This window comes from Ammospiza nelsoni, chromosome 3 (genome assembly GCF_027579445.1).
Source record: "Ammospiza nelsoni isolate bAmmNel1 chromosome 3, bAmmNel1.pri, whole genome shotgun sequence".
In the NCBI taxonomy this organism is placed as follows: Eukaryota; Metazoa; Chordata; class Aves; order Passeriformes; family Passerellidae; genus Ammospiza; species Ammospiza nelsoni.
In genome coordinates, this window is record NC_080635.1 from 11,786,574 (window position 1) to 11,812,364 (window position 25,791).

The 25,791-nt window shown below is 37.7% G+C and overlaps 1 protein-coding gene across 21 annotated transcripts in view; it reads left to right on the forward strand.

Moving 5' to 3' along the window:
- NRXN1 (neurexin 1) overlaps positions 1-25,074 on the forward strand; it is a 682,260-nt gene extending 657,186 nt beyond the window's left edge. For 12 of the 21 annotated variants that reach the window (XM_059468828.1, XM_059468835.1, XM_059468833.1 and 9 more), the window contains 2 exons: positions 5,833-5,920; positions 21,682-25,074. In XM_059468828.1, coding sequence (XP_059324811.1) covers positions 5,833-5,920; positions 21,682-21,989 — 396 coding nt within the window. In that variant the 3' untranslated portion in view covers positions 21,990-25,074. The remainder of the gene's footprint in view (positions 1-5,832; positions 5,921-21,681) is intronic. The other 9 variants (XM_059468830.1, XM_059468837.1, XM_059468838.1 and 6 more) reach the window with 1 other exon arrangement.
- Positions 25,075-25,791: the final 717 nt, after the last annotated feature.

Here is a 25,791-nt window from a genome sequence, read left to right on the forward strand (position 1 = left end):
GATGCTCTCTGAACTAAATTGCAATTATTTGAATAAGCTTTGTTTTCAGGAGGAAAAATGAAGCAAGCAGAGATTATAATTAAGCATTACAGAAAGGTGGAAAAGGAGAATTAGAGGTTTAATTTCCTTGTCTACATCTGAAAGCATGTTTTCAGACAGCCATTTGCTAACAGTCATTGGATTCTTACCCATTAATCTTCACATAATCGTGTCTCTTGATATCACCTCCCTGGTACCTGTCCCTCCCCTTTTGCCACCTTGTCTCCTTTGCTCCCATGACCTCACCTGTGACAGTGGTCACAAGGGTCTTCAGGGTGAAGAGAGAGGCGAGAATGTTGATCTCATGTTCAGAAGGCTTGATTTATTATTTTATGATTTATATTACATTATGACTATACTAAAAAGAGTAGGGAGAAAAGTTGTCAGAAGGCTAGCTAAGCTAAGAATAGAAAAGAATGAATAACAAAGGAGCTCTCTCTCATTCTGTCCCAGAGAGAGCTCGGACCTTCATTGACCATTAACTATACACATCCAACATGAGCCAATCACAGATGCACCTTTTGCATTCCACAGCAGCAGATAACCAATGTTTACACTTTGTTGCTGAAACTTCTCTGCTTCAGCAGGAAAAATCCTAACGAAAGGATTTTAATGAAAAGATTTCTGTGACACTCACCAATAATTTTTCACTTCCTTTGTTAGTTCCCCTCCCAAAACAGCCATGCTCCATCTTCCCCTGCCTTGACCCATGCCCTCAGCCCTATCCATGGGTGCTGCCTGCCTGTGTCAGTGCCACCCTGCCTGTCCCCATCTCCACGCTCACCAGACACCCCCAAACACGCGGAGTTTCCTCGGGGAGGCTTCGCAGCCTCCGCAGCGCTCGCCAGGCACCATCTGTCCCCAGCATCTCCTTGGCCAGCCACAGCATCTCCTGCCTGGCTTTCCTGTGCCTGCTTTCTTTCTGACCTTCCTTCCTGCTCTATGGGAGCATAATTTTGGGAAATGTGCTAGATCAGAGCCGCTGTGTAGCTGCCAGCGCCTCTCAGTAGCATCCTCACCTGACCCTTCTCATCCTCTGCTCCCTTTCCCACTCATTTGCTGTCCAAAATCAATCTCAAAGCTCCTCAGAGCAGAACCTTTGCTTTCCAGCTGCCTTTGGCACCAGGCACAACAGCACTGGTCTCTGCTGGCATTCAGCACCAGAGCTGTACAAATAAATAAGAGTAATTCTGAGTTACACAGTTGAAGTTCTCGTCTGAAATAATTTAAAGAGTAGTCATAAGGGGTTGTGCTGGTTATAATTCATGTAATAATTTAGGACTGCTAGTTTTTAGCTATTGTGTAATTTGGATTTGCTTGCAGTTCTCATTGGATAAAGTGTATTATTGAACAAGAAAGGAATAAACTATTTTCAGAGTAGCTGTAGGGTGCTATGATTTAAAGGAGAGCTGAATCCATACTACAGCAGAAAATATGCAGGATCCATTATACTGTTAATGAATGCACAGCTCAGATTGCTGATTTAATTTTTAGGTCATATTTCTCTCATACCCTCAGGTATAGTAGACTTCATACATAAAAACGGAGTAAGTTGGTGTGTATTTAATCTCAGTCATGCAAAAAAATTAATAATAATAAAAAATTGCTTTCCTGTATTGTTTATTCATTTCCAATTATTTCTTTTAATGACATAGCATTCAGAGATCAATATTAGAAGGGCACAGACATTTTCTGGTACTAGTTTTGAACCAGGGATAGTAACCTTTGAGGCAGCTTGATATTTATCCATAGCTACAGATTGTCACTGCATTTAAGCCATGACTACAGCGTCATTTTTTCATCTGGCCAGGAGCTTTCTTGAAATAGTCACCATTTCCTTCCTCAGGCAAGGTGGCAGATTGGTGGTATTTTAAACTATCTCTTGGCTGAGAGACAAATCTCAATTTCTTTATTTTTGCAAGCAGACGTAGCTGATGTAAGCAAGACCTATTCCTGCAGGGGACACACCCCTGAATATTTGTCAGAGCCAACATTCTGCAATGAATTCTAGTTTTACTAAATGTGGGATTTTTTTTTGCTCCATTTTTTCATTGCCATGTTAATTGTAAGCTTTTTTTTTGATATGTGTACAGATGTCCAGCTTTCTGAGAATCCACATTTTACAGTGGACTGCATTTTAAATCGTACAGTCATAGCTGCAAATTGAATCTGAAAAATATCTGAAAATGCACAAAGAAAAGAAGAAGCAATTAAAAGAAGTTCTGGCTGACCTTTTATGCTGTACACCTGTTAATTTTTTTTTAATTTCTTACAACTGGAGTATCACCTCTTAAATGAATTTGAACAACTCACCCAAGACATTCTAATCCAATTGTGTATGATGATGATACCAGTTGGATGTTATCCTATTAGGCACTCACGGTAAATAAGGGATTTTCCACTGACTTTTAAATCCTTGATTAATGAGAATGCTTGAAGCAGTGTCCTGTAAATTAGCCATCGTGCTATCAACAATGGCAATTCGCTTAGGAGAACTGATTTGGTTCAAATCTTCCCATCCAAATTAAAAAGCATGAAGAAAAGATAATGTCAAGTCAGTAAAACACATTACTCTATCTTGCATTATTGGTCTGCACCCCATGGCTGTCTGACACCCTCAGGTCTAAATTCTGCTCTCTCTTCAGGTAAATTCACATTAGTCAGAGCTCTTCTGGAGAAATAACTCCAGAAAGTAACTGGCCCACAGTGTTTAATCTATGTATTCTCTATATTATCTAGTGTTTTAGCTAATTCTAAATCGCATTTTGAATTCTGTCAGGCAGACCAATAGCTGTCATTTGTATTTTGGTCACTGCTATCTCACCGCTCCTTTGCCCTTTTCTCTGAAAATATGTATGAGTAGCAGCATGGGGAACGGGGTGAATAAGGGCAGATTGTGACACATCCTTTAATTGGTACTAAAACTCAAATTCTTCTTCAGATATTTTCTAAATAAAAACACTTTTCACATCATCTTATCACTTGGATTCTTATTCAGCTACTGATACTTGATTATTGCTTGCAAGAAAATGAGGTTTATACCAAGTATTGACTATGCTGAGACATTAATGAGGCCTTTCTCAACATTCTATATTCACATTTATTTAAGGTATTATTCATTTCTGTACCCATAATACACATGAATTTTTTATCATTCAAGAACAACCCTTTCTTCTTGTAGAAGTATGAATACTCTTTCTATAGATTGGAATTAGTGTCACTTTATGAAGACAGTTTTGACACTCTCTTATAAGTAGCTGAGCAAAGTATCTCTCAGACATGAAAATACTTAAAGTGCATTATTTTTCTGGTGATTTTGAATTACCAGAATTTTGAACATACTGCAAATTGTACAAAGTACAGTTACCTGAAGACCTACCATGCTGTCCTATATCAAGGGTAATCAGAAACACAGCGATAATCCCATAAATCTGCCTGATCATTTCTTCTTGGGTCACTCAAGTTACAAGGGTGACCCATCTGTGCATGGGCCAAAGCACTCCTAAATCAAAATTCCAGTCAGACCAGTAGGTCTGAGACAATTTCTTGATGTGACTGTTGGGTGTGCAAGTGATCCTCTCTGTTTAATGGTATTTGTGTAGAGCTTCTCAGTGATCCATTGATAAATATTCAAAATTCTGGCCACAGGTCATAAGTATTTTCTTGTCCAGTGTTGTGGGCAAAATGAAAAATTTGACACTGGGACTTCACTTACCAAGTTGAAACTCTTCAGAAGATGCATGGTACTTTATGTGCTTATTATTATGTTTTTATGCCTGATGGTTGTGTGGTTTGCAGCACAGAGATATTTTCTTATGGGCAGGCTTTGTTGGTTACTTGGTTAATTTTTCTTCATATAAAAAAAATGGTAATTTTTCTCAAAGAGACCAAGCTACTGGTTTTCAAGCTTAAATGGTTTTCATCTGGGGATAAGAAATGGACATTGGAAATTCAAGAGGATGTTTGCAGTTGGCTTTTGTTACAACTTTGGTTTTCTACTGGTAGAAATGAAGGACAACTAAAAAGCTTTTTTTGGGGTGTTTTTTAAATCTTGCAAATCTAATTTTGGCAGTATTTCAGGTTTACAGTTGTTTCCTCTAGCTACAAATTTTCTCAGCTATAAGGAAAGATAATTTTTGTGATTATGGCATCCAAACATAGCTGTTGTCTACAGCCTTTTTGATTACCTTCAGCAAGTTACTTCATTCCGTTATGCCTCAGTCTTTTACCTCTAAAATATATTATGATTATTATTATTATGGGCTTTGCTTTGTTATGCCTCACATATTAATGAATGTATTCCTGTATCACTTTCCTACTTCAGAGAAGTGCTGAAAGCTTATATTCATTAATATTCTCGAAGCATGACAGAGTAAAGCCTATTACTGTAATATGCTTCGCTTTAAAACTCTGGTTAGAATAATAATGATAAACAGCATTGCTTAGCCTTTGGCCCTGCTGCACAGCTATAAAATTTTTACGTCTTCAGATTTAAACTGATGAAGGAAAACTTTCTTGCATTTTATGTCCCTTCTCTATACCCATGGAGATATAAAGAAAGAAAGTTTTGCATTCACTGAAATTGGCTGTTGGCATAATTATCATACAGGAATCCAAGAATGGCTTTTTGCCTGCTACGTCCTGAGCCTCTTGTTTGAATATGATGTAGTATTTTATGGTCTCCATGTATTTCCTTCAGTGAGGGGAACAGAAGTTTGAGATGGACAGTTATGAAACGCCTCACCCATAGGAAAAGCATCTTCCTAACCTCTTTAGTAATTTCTTGAGTAATGACCAGGTGCATGACAGTTTATATTTCTCTCCTATTATTTCCCTGAATTACTGTAGGTGTTCTTATTACATTTCTAAATGACTGTTCTCAGAAGTGGTTTGAAAAAGATACTAATTTTTTCGTGTTGACTGATTGATTGTCTCAGTGTTTCATTGAATATCTCCTTGTTCTTGCACTGTAAGAAGCAGTAGATAGGAATTCTCCAGTTCTTTTTTGAACTTTTATGGTCTGTTTTACCATACATCCACTGGTTTATCTCCTTTGTCTTAATTTATATAATTTCTTTTTACAAAAAATTGTCCAAATGCATTTTGGCTCTAATCATAGCACTCACACTGTGCTTCACCTATTTAAGGAAAATAAGATGTTTTCACTTATTTAAGAAAATACCATAATAATTTCTAGCATATATGCATTTATTATTGTTTTCTTTCCTTGAGTTTCTTTTCATTAAATAGTTTTCAGCTCAGTGAGAGATATGTTTGCTTCTTTTCCTTTTATTTTTTTACTGTACATCTGAAAAAGCAAGCGCAGTTAATGGAGAAAACATCACTACATTTATAATAGTTTTAACAGCTGCACTGCAGGCAGTTCATTATTTTGACTTGTATTTTAATGCCCTCAATGTTCTCAGTAATATCATAGTAAAGATATTGGAAATTAAGAGGGAAGACCAGCAGCCTCAATATACATATTCTGTCCTTCTACTTTCTGTCCTTATTACAAAAATAAAAAAAAAAAAATTAAAATTTGTAAGTGCCCACACTGGATATCTAACACAATTCAAAATCCTGACAAGTGCAAATTGAAAAGCAAAGTCCCATTAATACAGAGTTGGAGAGTGTCACTGCACCATTACACTTTAAGTCTGAAACGCTCTGGGCCTTGCATAAATTCCAAAAAAAAAAAAAAAGAAAAGAAAAAAAAGACATGCTGGTGAGAAACTTACAACATGTTCAGTCAATCCAAGTACATCTATTTGACTCTTATTTTCTTTGCAGACTTCAGATGACATCCTGGTGGCCTCGGCTGAATGTCCCAGCGATGATGAGGACATCGATCCCTGTGAGCCGAGCTCAGGTGGGTTAGGTTAGTCAACTTTTTTTATTACTTTCTTTTCTTTCATATTTGCATGCTGCAGTCCCCCAGAGCCCCAGCTAGCAGGACAGCCCTTTTGTGCATCGCAAGGAGAGGTTGAATTGGGCCCTTTCTACACGTGGTGGTGTTGGCAGAGAGGAAGGGCCAGCTCCAAGACATCAGATGGGAGCACATGTCATGGTCTGAGCTAAGCTATGGCTTGGCTGAGGACCTGAGGATGGACTAGGAAGGGCATTCCAAGGCTTCTGCAACTGTGTTGTGACAAAGAAAGTGCAGCTTCCCTTAGCAGGAAGGTATTGCTATTGTTTGTGCCTTAAGCATTGCCCTCAGTAAGATAAAAATATATTGAAAATGTTGTGTTATGTCATGGAACTGTAGAATGGCCTGGGTTGGAAGGGATCTTAAAGATCATCTAGTTCCAATCCCCCTGATGTGGTCAGGGACACTTTTCACTAGACCAGGTTGCTCAAAACTCCATCCAATCTGGCCCTGAGCACCTCCAGGGATGGGACATTCACAGCTTCTCTGGGAATCCTGTTCCAGTGCCTCACCACTCTCACAGGAAAGAATCTTTTCCTAATATCTAATCTAAACCTAGTGTACTTCAGCTTGGATCCATTTCCCTATGTACTGTCAGCTCCTGTAAAAAGTCCCTCTCTATTTTTCTTATAGGCTGCCTTCATGCACTGGAAGATAGAGTTGAATTTATTTTTGTTTCTGTTAGTGGTATGAAATTTTGTGTAGATGGATAAAGCCTGAAGACATAGACTACAACAGTCTCAAATTTCTTTTTTTTTTTTTTTTGGCAAGACAAGCCTATTCAGAGTGTATGTTTTAGTTGTAACCAGAAACAAGATATTTTGATATTCTAGTATTTGCCATGAAACAAAAACTTGGTAGTGTTTTGGCCATGTATTTCCAATTCTGCTGAAGAGTGGAGATTTGATAATAATTCTCCTCTGTGAAAAATGGGGAAATTTGGGTTGGAAGAGGCCTTTAACTATATCTAGTCCCAAACCCCTGCCATGGGCAGGGACACCTTCCACTTGACCTGGTTGCTCAAAACCCCATCCACTTGGACACTTCAGGGGATGGAACATCCACGACTTCTGTGGGCAATCTGTTCCAAAGGTTCAATTACCCTCAATTATGTTTAGTTAAATACTATGTACCATCTGTAAAAATCCCAATGTTTATCATTGAAGTGAAAGGGCTGCAAAATTTCCTATCCTTTAAAATAATCTTAGATAGTCCAATTAATTATTCCCGCCTCTTTGTTGGTTTGGTTTAGGTTTTATATTTCCTGAGTGAACAGCCATATAGATATATCTTAGTTTTCCTTAGAATTTTCCCCAGAATTCCCTTGTGCTGTTTGATAGCATGCCCACTGCTAGTTGTCTGAGATAATTTGGTAATCTTTGGTGCTTGCTACTTCATTTAATAGTAAAAGAATTAAGATCTATTTGTTGTGCAGTAACATATTTAGCTTGAGTAGAAACCAATTTAATTTGAGATTAATGTATTCATGCAAATAGCAAGTAAGAGCCATCTTAGTATGATGCCAAAATCTGGGGCAGGAGAAATGTCTGCATAGCCCTAAGACAAATGAAATTTTTCTTCATATGCAAATGCATGGTTCCTATTTTAAGTCACAAAACTTGATACCCACATGCAAGAATTATTTACTTAAACTGAAGTAAAAGCATATATGACTTGTCTCAGTGCCCGACAGACTTGCAGGATGGCATTTGAGTCCTTCCAGGAACCAATTTACAGGTTTGATGATGATACTTCAGGATTATTTCCTTTCACTTTCCAATTAAAGGATTTCAGAGTAATTTTCAAAATTCCATTAAATTGAATGATTTTTCTTAAAACTGAGTAGCAACAGGTACACTCACACAGTTTTGTACCTCTCAGGGAGATATTTCATTCACAGAAGTCTCACACATTATGATCAAGATATTCAGGGATATTTTATTTCCTGCTCCTTCATTCTCATTTACAAATTCTTGAGTTTAGCAAGAGTGTCCTGTCCAGAATGAGTCAGTGCAGTAGCTCTTATGGCTCTGAGCTCATTCATGCCTGTTGTTTCCTTGCTGTAGTTAACTCAGGCAGAGCTGTTCAGTAGACAAATTGACATTTAGGAGGGTGTTATTCTATTTCATAAGGTAATTTTAAAGCAATATGTTGGTTACATAGCACTAAATAATTTTCCAAATCACCTGGGTATTAAAGCTGTATTTATATTTTCTCAGGCTTACAGCTCACTGAAAGCCAATGAAATTTTAGAATAATTCTTCTCTGAGGTAGTTTGAGCTCTGGGGCTGCAGTGTTGGGTAGTCCTGAGCCGTGCAGAGTCATTTAGCTGGTGGGTGCAAGAATGGGAGAGGTGAAATGAAACTTTCTGACAGCTTATTGTTTCTGTCCACACTATGGTACAGGAAAAGGATGTGAATGTTAGTTTTTCAGCCAGAAATTTTCATTAGCTTTACATGCTGGTGTTCAGCTTTCCTGTTTTATCTTAGCATTCATCACACAGCTACACTCCTCATTTTTGTTTATTTGAGAACAGTTTTACTGTTTCATTTGTCAGATCCCAACTGCTACTGCTTTTTTAAAAAAAACCTGTGGATTGGCACAGGAATTATGTTCTGCATAATCCCAATTGTCTGGATCATTTTATCTGTCATTCTTCTCATCAAAATGTCATTCATCCTCCCACTCTCAACTTTTAAAAGCTGTTAATTTGCCTTCATCGGCCTTGTCATTTTATCATACTTGAAAATACCTGAGCCAACGGGGTTACTGAAGTTGTAACTTCTGGCATATCAGTCTCTCTGTTTTAGTCTTAGTCAGTTAGTGTTATGAATAACCCTTTTCCATGAATAGTCAGGTAGGCATTGCTCAATCTCCATAATACTGCAGTCTCCATGTGGATTTGAGCTGCTCCTAGCAGTAGGCTGGAATTCAAGGGGAGAAGCACAGTGCTGTTGGCAGTGAGAGTCTGATGATTGTTTTTCTTTTCAGTTGGAATAGGAGATACAGAAGGATTTGTCCCTCCATTTGAAATATCCCCATGGTTCAGTTCAGCTTTTCCCCTTTAACCCTTTTCACAAACCAGACTGGCTTCTCCACAGCTTCTCCTCAACGTCCTCACTAATGGCGGTGAAACTTATCTATCCTAACAAGTAATTCTAGGAGGCTGAAAATACAATTATTAGGGCTGTTTTACTTCTGTGTTTTCACTTCAGAGGCTGTAGTCTGGGATCCTTCAGCAAAGGAATTCACCTCATGGCAAGTGATGATGTGCTCAGGGCTGTGTGGCCGACACTTCTCTACCAAGAATTCAATCAAGGGATGGCCAAAGCCCCTGCAGTTTTATTAACAGAGCCATAACTCAATATTTTTGTGATGACTGGCCATAATATGCATGTTTCTCACCAATGTTCTCTGCTCCAAGTAAGAGCCTATTCAACAAACAGTTTGAATATGGTATGCCTATATCTCACAGAAAATACTGCTTATCCGGATTTTACTAATTAGTGAGATTTATGCATAAAATAGGGCTTTTTTCCTAGTACAAACATGTTGCAGTTTGTAGTGGCTAACAAGTCCCACTCTGCCACTACCAGCTTTGCTTTTTGTGCACCTGTCTGCTAAATAATAAATGGAAAGATGCGATTTGCCACAAATTTCATATAGGACATAAAAATGTAAACCCGATTAGGAGCTGCTGAGCAGCAATCCCATCATCTTGTCTGGAACATAAAGTTACAAAAATTATAATTGCAGATTTCATTGTGGTATACAAACTGCTAAATGTGCCATAATTGGATGAAGTCATAACAAATTTATTAGCATGCAAAACTTAGTCAACATATTTTTTTTTGCATTATGTTTTCTGTAGTAAGGCAACAAGTATTGCTTTCACAGTCTCTCCACCTTCCCCTAAATACCAGCAACAACATGAAGATTGAGGATGATGATAATAATAATAAAAAACCAGTTTATATGTCCTTAACTTCATGTTATGGAGGACATAAAACTTTTTCATTTTGCAGACAAGTTACAAAAAAATTTAGTGGTAACCTATCAAAAAAAAAAAAAAAAAAACCCACAAAAAAAAACCCCAAAAAAACAAAACCTGGGACAATTTACTGATTTTACATGAGGAGTTATAAAACTGCAGGTGGACAAATTGCCATTCTTCACATCAGGACTGCTGTTCCAGCCCTGCTGAGCTCTGTAGAGAGCTCTGATTTCTGCTGAGTTTCAGTGAGCATTTGTGCTACACAGCTTATTTGTTCCAGTTACTCTGGGCTGGTATTTTATTTGTTAGCTATTATCTAACCACTTCTGTAGCTATTGAAATGTTCCAAAAGGCAGAGAGGTCTGAGCTGGGTCAAATGAAGTGAAATGACTGAGTTTAATGGCAGGGAAATCTCAACCCGGAAAAAAGTCTTACAGTTTTAGACAAACACACAAACAGTTCTTTTTCTGCCAATGAATTTTAAATCTTTCTCAAATTTGTGACTCAAAAGAGACTTAAGCTCACAATTGGGTTGAAAGCTTCTCTTACAGCCCCAGCTGAAATGGGATAAGTAGAGGTTTTGGTGGTCTTAAACTCAGTATATTCACTGGTCTTGGAAATTTTAGCAGAAGGTAGCCTTTAAAGTGAAAGAGGGATTTTTCTTCAGGTTCAAAGAAGTGTCTTTCAACCAGTGGAACTCTACATGCTGCAACCAAAGAAATCTCTTGATTTGGCAGTTTTTGGCTTCCACTTCCCAGGGCAACATTTGATTGTTGGCAGATCTTGTCCTTTACCATTCTGTGGATAAAAAGGACAGAGTTCAGTCAGGTATGGTAGCTAGTAGCACTGGTTAGCTTTCTTAGCCCTAATTCTTAATTCAGAGGGATAAATGAAATAATTTATCTCCTATATTATTAAGAAAGAATAGTTAATAGGATAGATGCTTCTGGGATGATCTTTGAGCATGTTTTGAATTTTTCCTATATATTGGCCAGACTAATTGCATTGCAGAAAACAACTGGTGACAACCAGAAATCTCCAAAGCACCAGTTTAGCCTAGACAGCGAAATGCCACTGCTGAAGTTGACTTTTAGGGAGCAGTCACTGCTTTGGGGAAGGCTTTGTCCTGTGAGCAGAACAGTGTGGGGCTTTACATGCAAACCTCTTCCTACACACTCATGTCCTCTTCTCTGTGACAGCATGCTGGACAGATGAGATGGCTCAGAACCCTATATTCTGATGGTTTAGGTTTGGTCCCAGCACTGATAACCTGTTTTTCCAACGGGCAGAGCTGTGAAATATGGAATTGTGAGTGTTTTGTGCTCATTACTAGAAGTTTTGCTTTCTTTTCCTGTCACGAATTTCTGCACTGTATTCCTGGTGCATCTGGCAGCAAGATAACATTGCAGTAGGAGGTGAAGTGACTCCTATAATTTATACATCACTGCAAGTGCCCTGTTTAATGCTCTTCATGGAATTCATTGTGCAAGAAGCTGAAACAAAGAAAAATAAAATTACAGTTAGTTCATAGGGTTACTGTGTTCATTATGGCTTGAGACATAAAGGGAATATTTGTGCCTCAGTCCAATTATCCTGTAGTTCTATATGCATTTCCAGTGCCAGAAAGATCACTGGGTTGTCTTGAATTAGACTTTTAAAGTGTTTAGATGTGATACACATAGTCATCTCTGTATAGGCTACTACAGGGTGAAAATTATGCTTTATTTACAAACTTTCCAAGTGTTAGCACTTACCATGGCTGTGCATAAAAGAACTGAGGGGATTAAGATATAGATTAATCTCCCTTTAATTAGAGATAAAATACTTTTAAAGCTTATTTAATTTTTTAAAAAATAAATCATAAAGCCTTCTCCAGAGCAACAGAAAGTAAATGCTGCATTTTTCCAAATTATTTTCTTGTTCACTGAACTACTTCTTTATCAACAGGCTGAGGTCCTAGTGCCTGTCGCAGTGAATTACAAATATGGCATTTCTAATTCGAATTTGATCAAAATTTTTTTTTCCTAATTATCTAAAGAAGTGAGGTTAAAAATCATGATTAATCCATTGTGCCAAAACTGACCTCTACTCTTTGCCAGCCATGCCATTGAAGCTTGGGAATACTGAGTAGAGCTGGAGGCTTCTAGCCACTCCTTGGGATTTTCATACATTCCTAGTGTCAGACGGAGGAATATAGATGGATACAGGGCAGGTGGCTTTTTTTCCTGCACACAGTGGTTTTATGGCAGTGCAATACCAGCAGGTCAGTGTTCTCTGTGGTAAGAAATATTGCCATCAGAGTGCTGTAAATCACACAAGGCTCTGTGGTAACTCACACAAGAGGCTCTCTGCTGGTGCGTAAATGATGAACAGTTTTCCTTGGGTGTGAACTTTAGGGGTGCATTCATATCCCATGCATATCCTTGCTAAAGCTGGGTCTTCTCGCTTCTATAAAACACAGAACGGTTAAATAAGAATGGCTGCTGGGGTCTAAGCCCAGCTAGCAAACATTCAGGGTGCAAACACGGGCGTTATTATTTGTGTGGTATCACGAATCTTGATTTCATGCTTCAGACATACACAGACAACATGAAAAGGTAAATCTTGTGCAGAGAAATTTACTAAGGGGCAGTTTTTAATCCTGCTGTTACATGTTCAGTGGTTTGGAGTTAGACATCTCCACAGAACAGACAAAATAGAGTGGCAACATTTCGAGTAGTTCCAAGAAATGCTCTCTTTATGAACAATAATTCAATAAAAATGGGCACGTTACTCAATGCGCCTGAAGGAGTGTCCAAAGAAAGAGGGATCTGTTATTTTTCTTTCTTTTAAAGATGTAAAAGACAGTTAGTGAATCAGTTCTGAAGGCATTTACAGGCAAAGCTGCAGCACAAGATGCTGCTGTGATAACAGGACTGGAGAAGCAAACCAGGCCCTCCACATCACCCATTCACAAATCCACTGACTTCAGTGGAATTCCTTAGATTTTTCAGTACCAGGAAATTCCCCGGATATTTCAGTGATATGTACATGAATATCACGTCCTTTAATTCAAGTTAATTGAGGACTTACTTTCCTGTTTTCCCTGGAAAAATTTGCAGGAAAAACTGTTGCTTGTATATGAGCAGTTGCTTGACCTATTCTTTTTGATATTCTCAAAAAAAGCACCTGTCTTACAGATAAGGTATTGCATAGACCTTAAAAATTAATTGTCTGTGAATGCAGTTGTTTTGTCAGAAAGGAAAAAAATTAAATTAGATCTATGTCCATGCTCTTCAATAAAGCAGACATGGTTTTCAAGCCTGGTATTCAAAATTTTCAGTAATAAAACATTAAGCTCCAGTGGCTGTGCATGTATCATTAGTAAATGAAAATAGGTCCTAGATAGTTCTAAATCTTTTGTTATTCTTTGTTGTTAGCCACAGAAATAAAGATGTGTGTTCTTTGGCACCCTCCACTATGAGAATTTTCCACCATTTTCAAAAACAGTGTAGATAGATCTTTTTAATCTGGAACCAGGGAGTCTCTGAATGAAAAACAGCCTGTAAAACACATTATATTTACTGAAAACAATGAAATAAGGCCAAATATAGATTATATGTACTTTGAAAAACATTTTCCACAGGTGAACTTCACACTCTGGATGAAAAATGAAGAAAATAAGTAAGATAGTAATTGTAAAATGGAGGTTTTCAGAAACAGGCAAGTAATTTATTGACTTAACTGAGACTCTTTTTTCTAATTCTATAAGGAATTTTGGAAAGGCAGAGGATTTACTTACACAAGGATGAAGTAGAGAGATGATTGAATCTAGAACAAGTTCCATTAATTTTTATGTTGATCAGCTTAAAAAATCATGAATTAAAGTGTATAATCCTAAAAATTTGTCCTTTAAATCAAGTTTAAAGTTAGGATCAAGAGTGCACATAGACTGTTGAATAAATAATGAGTTCTAGTTTGTTTGAAATCAGTCTATGTGTTACTGGTGCCTTGATTGATGAAACCTCATTGTTTTCCTTGAGCTACACTTCAGTGTGGTTTGATTTGCTACCTCTAGTGCTTATATTTTCTTGCAGACTGTGGACACTCTACTGAAACTGTTTCCTGTAGCTTTGTAATGCATATGCATTGAATTTCTTCTTTTTGTGAAGGAAACTCCCATTTCCACAGTACTATTTTTCATCCTTTTTTTCAGGAAAACATAGAAAAAAGACAATATTTTGCAGAGGTAGGAGAAGGTTTATAGCCAAAATACTGGCCTGACTTAGCATTGTATTGCTCAGTTGCTATGCCAAAGCTTTCTCAGACCAAACTTGAGCAATAAGATGTTAATCCAGGTCTTTAAAACTCGACAAGAAATTTCTAATACCTGATAAATTCAATTAATATGGTGTTCTAGAGTAGTTGGTGCCTGCCAGGATCAAGTTCTCAAACCAGTGACCATCATACCAGACTGCTGGCAGTGAACTGGTTTGCTGACCACCCTGCCAGAGAAGGGAAACAAGAACAAACTAAACTTCTTGCTGGAGTTTTCTAGCAGCCAGTAGAGTGTGAACAACCACTAGCTCTTGCCCACCCAGTACTAAGGATGCTGCTACTAATTTTCAACCCCTTGCTCACAGCTAATTTAAACCTGTGCCAGAAGCACTGGGGTCTTGTGGTGTGTGAGTTGTGTGATTTGACAACCTGCAAAGTGGTAAGAGAATGCTGACAAGTTTGAGAACTAGGTATTCTCCAAGGATGTTGCTCATAAAATGGAAGCAGGAAAAATTCAAGGCAAAAGTAACCCATAATGAGGGTGCATGTACCTGAAATAGTCTAACCTTAGGCTATCTCCTTCTGACTATATAAAGAACTGAATGAAACCTTCTTCTGCTGTGTTGACATGCTGTTCTATATAGGTTTCAAAACTTCTCCTGAGGTTAAGGGCTATGGTCTAGATCTGGGACTTTGATGGTACAAATGTGAACTGGCTTAAACAGTAGCTTCAGATCTAGAATACATCATATGTTGTGAATGTACCCTTTAAAAAGTTTCAGAAAAGGGAAAAATGAAAGATTAAAGTGAGAACATTAGAATTATATTCTGAAATGAAACAAAGCTTTATAGATATCTCTAACTTTTTTCCCTTGTGCCAACATCAGAGACACCAGAATTGTTTTATAGACTATGATGAGAAGAGCAAAGAAAAACAAGGCAGTCTTATTAATTTTAATAATTTTATCAGGAGAAAAAGAACACTAATTACATCAAATGTAACTTATATCCATCCTGAGTTCCACTTGTCTTTATCTTCCCATTCCCAGAGAAGCATATATGGTTTAGGCAGGGATAGGATTCAGGCTGAGCAAGTGTAGCTGCTGAATCTGAGCCTTTGGGTAGCAGGAGTAGCTCAGTATTTATAGCAGCTGCACCCCCAGTGTGTGTGCAAGGATATTCTGGATGTCTTGAAAGCCTGGCCCCTTCTTCTTCTCCCAGGCATATTATCAGCTTTGTCAGTAATGGGTCTGACTTGATGACAGTGCCTGGAACAAACTGAATGCTGTGCTTTCTGCTTCAACATTCAAGCCATATATATATATATAAATGTTTGTGGCATAGACATTTATCTCTTCATGTAGTAGCTGCTTAGTGAAGGAGGAGAATCAGGGAATCACCCACAGTTGTGAGATGAATGTGGGTGTCTGCACCTCCAGCTCATTTCATGAGCAAGAATCATTCCACGCTCTGCAGGCCAAGCCAGCAGATTCCTCATGCTTTACAACTTTGGTATTCTGCTCAAAACTGGTTCCTAGATAAGGAGGTTTGGAATTTTTTTGCCTTTTTTAAAAATGAGATGACAATGTTAAAAATAGCAAGCAATGAAACCTTGATCTGGCAAAGCTCATAACAAAACTTTTCCTGAAGTCAGTGGAGCCCAAATGTCACAGTTTTGGTTCAGTGCAGCCAATCTTACTGTTAGCTGCCACCAAAAATTTATGTTTCCAGTGCCCCTGCTCTTTTCTTGCTTTAACACTGAGTCTTCAGGGAGCAGGAGCAGCAGGCAACTCACTGAGCAAATGATCCCAGTTCAGCTGTCTGAACTGGTGTCCCAAAATTGCAGCAGTTTAGGTCTAGCTTGAAAACATGCTGTCCGTGGTGTAATATTTCTATATTTCTGTTTTGTCTTCCTTATGTTATCTTATTTGCAAAAGCTTCCCCCCCTGCCCACTTAGGAATACTTCAATTTAAAATACAGACTAACTACTGACTCTGCTAGTCAGTCAAAACTTCTCAAAGTACCAAATTACTAAAGATTTCTCAGAATATGCACAAAACCAGGAAAATAACTTCACATAGGAAATAAATAAGGAGAGATACAAAGCTGAATGACAAATATAGAAGAGGAGAGAGGTAGGACACCTGAAGTGGTAACAAGAGATAGAATCCTTGTTTGGAGAGAAGGAATACTAAAAGTGAAGCAATGCAACTGAAATGCTAAAATATACTAACAAAAAGGGCAAAAACACAGGGATGAAGGCTGTTAAAAACATTAAGTGATATATTGGTTTACACTCTCTATTTTGGCTAAAATTAAATTTAGTTTGGTGGAAAATATTTTCACAAAAGCTTCTTATAAATCTGTGAAATATTCCCCTCAGCTCTGCAAAACATAGTAACTCCTAAACCGCACTGATTTGGTATGCTCCATCAATTGGCACTGTACAACCAACTATCCTATCTCCCTTTGGACTTGTGATGACATTTTAAAAGGTTGAGAAAAAAACCTTCCACCTCTCAGCCACAGGGGAAAAAGAAGTTACTTGCAAAACCTGCAGTGCTAAGGAGTTGGTAGGATTTGTAAATGATTTCAAGTCGATATATGACAAATCATTACACTTGGAAATCAGCACTCTGCTCAGTGCAGAGAGAATGTTTAGCTTCTTAGCAAACCAATCTTTTTAGTTGTGGATGCTGTTCCACTGCTGGGCTATTTTTATAACAAGCTAAGTTAGTTGATGTCACTTTAGAGGTATCTTGATGTGTAATATCCTGGGTTTGCACACCAAAGAGTAGAACTGATACCTTAAAAGTTTTCCTTTAAACACAAGTGTGCAGCAGACCTTCATGCTGGTCTTGGAGCTGGGCTGCATCTTCCCCAGTTCTGCAGGGGAAGTGCTGGGGTTTGTTTTTCAGAGGTGCTGAATTTGCAGCAAGCTCAGAAACCAGCTCACCAGAATCCCACAATGCTGCAGAAAATTGACCACAAACAGGTTTACAATGATAGCACAGAGTGAAAATTAATATGTGTCCAGTAAATAATTGCCTTCGTGCCTCATTGCAAATGCAGTAGTTAAACATTTCTGTGTTGTGAGTAATTTGCTATTCACAGTTTGTAGGAAGGCATAAATGTAAAGAAAACAGGTTTGGCGTCCTTTTGTCTTTTTTTGTTTTCTTTTGTTTTTCAATCTGCTAATTTCAATTCACAAACACCATGGGAACCTGCAATTCCAATTTTCTTTTTGCAGTATTAATGAAAACTGGGCACTGAAAATAGTTAGATTTCTTTCCCTCTAAATCTTAAACCACTTAGAAATACAGTCAAGAATAATAACTTTCTAATCCATTATTACACAATGTAAAACTGCTCAATTGCTATTATTTCATGCAAAGATTTTCATAAGTGGTAGGAGAGGCTTTTAGAACTCAGTTTCTTCTGAGCTGGTCTTTGAGGCAGTACAAAACCACTGGTTGTTGAGAGGAAGAGATGTGCATCAGAGAAGTTGTTTTAAGGAATTCTTGCACCACAAGATGACAATCATTTCCTCTCACTGTTATGGCAAGGTTTGAGCATATTTACTGCCTTTATGATTTTGTCTTGTTCCTAATCAAACCAACCTCAATTTATTGTTTTAATAAATAGTAATAAATAGATAGTTTCAGGGTTTGGATTTTGGGTATATTTTTGAGACAGCTGTTTACTCTTAAAATCAGAGTAATATTTTATGTCATTTAATCTTAACATACTCCAGTAAGGTATTTCAGTTCTCATTTACAGTAGGGTGTCTAGGATGAAGGTAATATCTTTTTCATGCGGCAGACACTAAGAGTGACTGCAGCTGAGTAGGAGACAAGGTTACCTGCAGGAACACCTCTGCTGATGTGCCAGGAGCCAATGGCTCTGCCTGGTCCAGCTACCAAGATGCTGGGATGAAAACTGCATCCAGTGTTTCCCAAAGAGCTGGGAAGCAAAGAGCACGATTTCTGTAAATTTATAGTCTCCATTTGCTCTCCACTGACATCATCTGCCATCCCTTGCAATCGTTCCTGTCTTGCAGTGGAAAAAAATATAGGTAAATTCCCCTTGGAACTGAGTCCAGTCTTAGTCAAAAAAAGGTACTGCTTAAATAGAAGGCAGCTGTTTCAGCAATGTTAGGGATTTGGAATTATTTATTTATATAGATTTCAGAAGAAATTAAGGTTGGTTTTTTTTTCCAGTGGCCCTTTCCTCCCTGTCTCAGAACAGGACTCTTGCTTTGGTGTCTACTCCATTAGCTGTTCCTATCTAACATGCTCATAGAGAAACCTATGCACTTTGTAAAACTTTTCTATTTCCTCCTCTTTAATTTGTCTGGAGAGGCCCTAATAGGTTAAAAGCATATTTTAATGTAAATGGAACAAAAATAGCAAGTACTTTTCTTTGCTGAATTGCTCCTTTTCCAGAAGTCCAAATAAATGCAACAACAGATGCTTTGAAATGTTATAAGTTTAAATAACATCAGTGTAGTTGGTTGAATATTTCTCAGGCAGATGGATTAAATGAGACAATTGTAAAAACATTCTTAAAATAAAAGGAAGCCATCAGGTGAGAGGCAGGAATTTAGGTAACATTGAAAAATATCCCTTAGATGTTTCTTTTAGGTTGCAATATTAGAATGTTTTCCTCTGAGCAAGCTGTTAACTGTCATTTAGTAGACATTAACTGTAAAGTTAGTTGACAGTATTTGGCCCAAATGTATGTCTCTTAAAGAGAAAGAGCAGCTGTTAATCCATCAGGTATTGACAGTGTATTCAGGGGCTTCTATTATTTCTCAGACAGAAATTAATTTCCTGAAATCACATACAGCAAGATAAGACTCTGTCTCATTTTCACTCACTATGGAAATACTCAGTCTTTGTTCTGCACACAATGCATTGTCTCTTGTAAAACAGTAAATGACACCCTAGGTGTAAAAGAATTTCCATTTTCTACAAGAGCTACAATGAACAAACAGGATCTAAACCAGTCACTGACTACTTTGGAGCACGGCACCTTTGTTAGTAGGGTGGCATCTGCCCTGAAATGACAAAAACATTTTAAAACTTTCAAGATCTCTTGTGTTGCCATAGAAAGTACCAACTGCACCAACTCATAACAAGTAAGAACTTTCAGAAGGATACAAAAATTTAAAATACTATTTGATAGGTTTTTGTTTTAATTTTACAGTTTTGTCTCTGTTCTTTCAGCTGAACAAAATGTCAGCTTCTTTAAACCTGTTTGAAATAACTGCCAGGAGGAAGGGTTTCAGCAGTAAGAACACAGACCACCAATAAGTAAATGATTAGTAATACCAGAGTGGAGAAGGAACTTATTCTTTTGGGGAATTGTAGCTTTTTTGCTATGTTTTATTATTCATAGGCCAATTGTAGATGTCTGCAGCTGGTGGCTGCTTTCAATTCTGCTAGTCCAAATTTGTTGCAATTTTTTGACCAGTATTGATATTTTGACTGGCATTACCTTTAATGTAGCATCCTTAAAATCATCATCTTCCTCTTATGCCTTTACAGTGCTTTAAAAAGTGACTCTGGAGCATAGTGTGCTTTTGTGGACTTTGAGCAAGACACTTTTCTAACACACCTCAGTACAATGCTAGCTGTAGGCACACCCTGATAAAGTTAACATGATGATTCTATTGTAAAGCTAGCATTTAGTACTTTAGCTAGCATCTATATTTTACTGATTGAATTTTTAGCCATGCATAATGATGCATAAATGCAGTTTCTCCAAGCCAGCCTAGCTCTCCTGAGCTCAGCCAAGGCTGGCAGTGCTGAGGATGCACAGCCTCCCAGAAGTTTGAAAATGCTGGTATAATCAGAGGAATACTTCAGAAACCCAGATAACTTCATTTCTGTCCATGGCACTTGTTAGGTTAGAGAGGATCCATCTCAGCTGTCACCACTTTAAGTGATTCTATCCAAAGGTCTGCCTCCCCTCCTGCTGCAAAATTCAACAAAGAAAGGAGATCACAGAAAACACAAAAGCACTGTGTGTGCTGAGAGCATTTAAACTAAAAATTCCTCCTGGAATTAGGGTTTCATTCCTTATGGCTGTGCAAGGGGACAAAATATGCCAGACTACACAATAGTTCCTATCAAGAAGATTTTCCAGTGTGAAGACATAGGTCAGCTCTATTCATATCACAGCTGAAAAGACCAGTCTAACCTCAGAGGCGGGTTCTTAGGAGGCTGAGTCCTTGTTCTGTGCAATTTGGGAGGTTTTCTTGGGGCATAAAGCAATCCTTAAAGGAACATCTGACAATGGCATCAATGATGAAAAGAGGGGATGGGAGAAGTGAGTGAAAAAGTGCTCTGAAGTGTAGCCCTTCTGAAGTAGAAAAGAGCAGATAGGGCTGGATAGCTCTCTAAAAGCAGTAAGAATAAATATAATTAATTACAGAAAAAAAAAAAGAAAATATAAGAAGGAAAGGAGAAACTGAGAAGCTTGGTGAGGGAAGTGTACAGGAGAGCTGAGGATACCTTATTTGTAGTGAATTTATTGGCTGCTATCAGCCATTTTCTTTTTTTTTTTTACCCTCCATTCTGTCTTATCGTCACTGCCTTCTCAATAAATAGTGTGATGTCACTTTTTGTTCCTTACAGAAAGAGAAGGAGAGGGAAAGAGAGAGGGAAATCCTTTCCTCTCCATCTTCATGCTCCTGCATTTAAATTGTGGCACGTCTGTTATTTCAGATTATTTAGGTATTATTTGCTTAACAACACACTAGGAAAAATTATACCTTTGAAGGCTAGAAAGAGTTGTTCTTTGCTGTCCTTTTCCTTATTTAAAAGCCTGAAAAAGGGATGGGCTGCAACCCTAACTGGTTTTGGTCTAGTAGAGGGGGGTATTGATGCCTTGTGAAGGCTGACCTAGAACAGAGACCAGATGGAGCTAAAGAATAGAGTAGGGATTTATTAGGAGGCCTCAGTAGATCCACCTTGGGCAGCACAACCCAAAATGGCCAAAAAACAAAAACATGGACCACCAGTTACGGGGTTTCACACTTTTATGAGTTTTGGTCCATTAGCATATTGGAGTTAATTGTCCAATTGTAGCTTTAGCCCATTAAGTCCCATCCTTGTTTTTCTCTCTTCATTCCACCATTTTTTATGCTCTTGGGCCTGAGATCTGGATCTGTTGTCCTTGGTCCCCAGCTAGAGAAGGAATTGTTTTGTCTACCTGCTCTGTGAAGAGAGCTCACCATCCCCTATTTTGAACCCCAGACTTACAGAACAGCAGAAATAAAGCAGAACAGAATCTGACAAATATAAAAGCTAAAACCTGAGGCATCAGTGCGTCTCTAGGCCGTCCTGGCCCATGGGTGCAGCTAGAAGGACACGTGGCCGTAGCAGCAGGCATGACTGACTCCTCCATGCCCAAAGTCAAGGATAACCTCTCCTTTCTTTCCCTGTCTCCCCACAGCAAACCCCACCAGGGCGGGAGGAGGACGGGAGTACCCCGGCTCGTCCGAGGTGATCCGCGAATCCAGCAGCACGACGGGCATGGTGGTCGGGATCGTGGCGGCGGCGGCGCTGTGCATCCTCATCCTCCTGTATGCCATGTACAAGTACAGGAATCGAGACGAGGGCTCCTACCACGTGGACGAGAGTCGAAACTACATCAGTAACTCAGCACAATCCAACGGGGCTGTGATCAAGGAGAAGCAGCCCAACAGCGCTAAAAGTTCCAACAAAAACAAGAAAAATAAGGATAAGGAGTACTATGTCTGATCTCAACATCTAAAAGAACGCTTGTATAGAAATAGTCTTCATTTTATCTGAGACATAATACAAACTTATTTACTTTACTTTTTATGAAGCACATTCAAAAACAAACAAACAGAAAAGACAGGGAATGCAATCAGAAAGGAAAGACTGTTTTTAAAAACAAGCATTTCATGCTCTTGTTTTTCAGAAACAGGAGCTGATAAATTCCCTAACATCCACAGTGTTTTCATTTACTCTGCCTGTCTTTATGTTGCTGGAACGTTTCTGAAAGACAATGATGACACCACGCACTCATAAAGCAAGGAGTATTACTACAACATCGAGGCACAATATGAAAAAAAAAATCAAATTTAAAAAAAAACAAAACAGGAAAAAAAAAAAAAGAAAAAAGAAGCTACCTATGATTCTGGATTTAGCCAAAGTGCTAGCGCTTTCTTGAGAAGTAAGTTAGTCTTATTGTCAGAGAAGACTGTCATTATATATGGTGACTCAACAAGCAAACATAAAGAGTTTGCCGTCTGGTGCAGTGAAGCAGTGATTGGAAACTTGCATTTTGAAACAAAGTGCTGGCTTTTCTGAAGACTTATGTAGAAATACTTTCAAAAAGCCCCTTTCTGGTTGTGAGGAAAATAGTATGGAGGCCTTATTTTCAAAAACAAAAACAAAAAATCTGGAATATAAGGCACATTTCCACAAAAATATTAAAAAAAAAAAAAAAGAAAAAAAAAGAAAAACAAGAGGGCATAGATGCAATCATTGGGAAATTTTCATGCACGCTTAATATGTTATTACATATGTTTATATAAAAACACATCTATATGTGCTTTCTGGACTGTGATAAGTGATGTTTTATAGCCTGTTGTATAGAAAATGCAAACTATATCTGCTCTTCAGCCATTTTTGGTAAACTCAATGTTATAAGTGTTGCTAGGTATAGAGAGTTTTATGACATCTGGAGCAACAGACATTCTTCAGTTCTTTTGCAGCCATTATAAATTGTCCCAGACTTTTTCCCCTTTTTTTTTTTTGATTTTTAATTTACAGTGTAGTGGTTATACAAAGGGGGATGTGTATGAATGTATATAAGAGTCAGCTAATTTTTTTCTTACCTGTACAGCTCTATTATGTTGCAATTAAGTTTCAGTAGTTTGTATGAAAGAAGTGGACTAGAAAGCAAAAATATATCTCTACTGTAATTTGTCTTCTCCCTCCTATCCCCATCTCTTGCTCCTGATATGCATCAATGAAGTTGATCAGAATGGCCAATTTTCCTAGAAATATACATTCATTAATTAGCTAAATATTTAGTGACTTAAACTGGCCTTTGGCTTCCAGTCAAAGCTTCACTATTGGAGAGCATGGTTTGCCTTACAGAAACCTTGTTCTTAGAAATTACGAGAATGATGAGTTTCTTGAGAATCTTTGGAAGTATCATATAGTGTTTATCTGGCATTCGTATGAAGAACAGCTACTACAGCACTGGGTGGTAAAAGATCTAAAAATACCCATTGTAATTATCCAGGCTGATTCTATTGCAGAATTTATCCCTTTCTCCAAAAAGGAAATACTCTTGAGGTGCACGATAGTATTTTTCAATGGTGGGCATTTTGACATATGAAAAAGTATTTTTAGCTAAGTTGATTGTGTAGTTGATTGCAAGACATCATAACCAGACAGATATAAGTTCATTATGTTTTAAAGTGACACAGCTTATCTTGCATATATAAAACATTAATGCATTTTAGTTAAACACATGAAATGTAATGCTGTTATTTACGTGTTAAGTTTGGAATTTTTTTCTAGTAATATTTCATTAGTTTCACAGCAATAAATCATAGCATAACATTTTATTTACACAGAAGTTCAAAGGGAATGCATTAGACAGAAAGAGGGTAGTTCAATAGAAATCAACCAAATCATCAGAAGGCCTCCTGGGAGGGATATAGATATTCACACTTTACAGAAAGGAAGGAGAAATTTAAAATTAGCTTTAAACAGCAGACACAAAACATTTTGTTGTGTGTTACTCACTGTAGCTGATGAAACAAAGTTGGGAACTGGTACAGCTATCTATCTGGGAGTCAGAGCACTTTAAAAATACATGTAGCTGACATGGAAACACCTCTCTTGAAGCTTGCCAACCACATCAAGGTGTGACATGTTGCATTTGTGAAACGACTTTTTATTTTCATTAGCATTTACGCAAAAAACGAAGGGAAAAAAAAACAAAACCACTCGCGAAAACCCACGAAACCCATCTGATGTTCATCTCTTAGATTGTTGTTCACCTGTGGCACTCATCATTTCTCCCACCTTTACAAGACAGCTGTACTCAGGGAATGGCAGGGGCAAGGGTGGCTGGAGGTCATTGCTGGAAGCAAGAGGCTTCAGCTGGAGCGGGGAAGGAAGTTGAAAGCCAGGTGGGGTTCAGATTTCAGAGCTTGAAGGTACCTGGAAGAACAAGAATAATCTGTTGTCAGGAGACTGTGAGATGAAATGGTCTTTCCTGCTTGGTATTGATTGCATTAATGAAATAGCGTTGTCAGGCCAATTTCCAGGCAGTTTGGTAGGTCAATCTTTAACTAAATCCATACATCAAGGACAAAATAAAAATCTCCTACTATTAAAATAAGAAAACACAATTTTAACACTGTTTCTGAAGGTTCTCCTTTTTCCTCTTTAATTTCATAATTTAACAAAAAAAAAATTATGGATGTATCAGAAATGCCAGCAAGTGGATTTAAAATTCTTTTTTTTGTTTAAAAGCAGCAGCAACAACAAACAGACATAAACCAACTACCTAACACAAAATTGGATCCTTTCTCTATAATAATCTAATTTGTTTGACTGAGATGGCTTCATTTCTATGACTGTATTGTGTTGCCTTTTTTAACAAAACACTAAATAACGTGTGAAACTTTCAACCCTAAGACATCAAAGAGAGGCCCAATGCCCCTAACCTTATAGTGCTTTCTGTGATAGATATTTACAATTTTTTTATTTGTTGCAAGGCCAATTTATTCATTATTGGAAATGCTAAGCAAGTGGAATTTACTGTTTTGTTAATAAAAATGTTTCTTAATACAAATGCTGCCTTGTTTCTTGTCTTGCTCTTAGATTGTGAGTACCTGTTCATCCTGAGGCTGTGAAAAAAATTGGTAAATTGGTGGCAAGTTACAGACATTTATGTCAGGAAAAAGTAACCTCAGAGCTTTTTATACACTTCAATGAAAAACTTCAAGTCTTGTGTTCAACTGGCCCAGTTAGAAAAGTATTAATAACATCAAGGAATTTGTTTTTGCACAGACTTGCTTAATTTGAAATTTTCTAGTTTTTTTTAATCCAAAAATTAAAAGTTGATGTTCTCTTTCCCATCTCTATGAAAAAAGAACTCTCCTTTTTGCCACTTTTTGATTTCTGTAGTGGAAATAAGGTGGAGGAGGGTAAGGTAATGGGATGAAAAGTGAAACCATTTCTTAAAAGTGAAAACATTTTCTCTTGTCTAGAAGATGACTTAAAAATAAGTGGGAAAATTAATGTATTTCAGGTCCTTAAAAACATTTCTAGATAATAATTATAAAATTTCAACCGGAGCTAATCCATTACATAAATGCTTTCCTACTTAGCATGGCATTTAAATTCATTGGCAACTTCAAGAAAACATCTAATCCTATTGATTTAAGCAAGTGTCTAAACTTGCCTAAATGTACTGCTGAATGGGGATGGAGTTAAGCTTTTGGATCTAAGCTCCAAATAGAATTTAATTTTGTATCATCTTAAATCACATCAGCAGCTTTTAGACTTC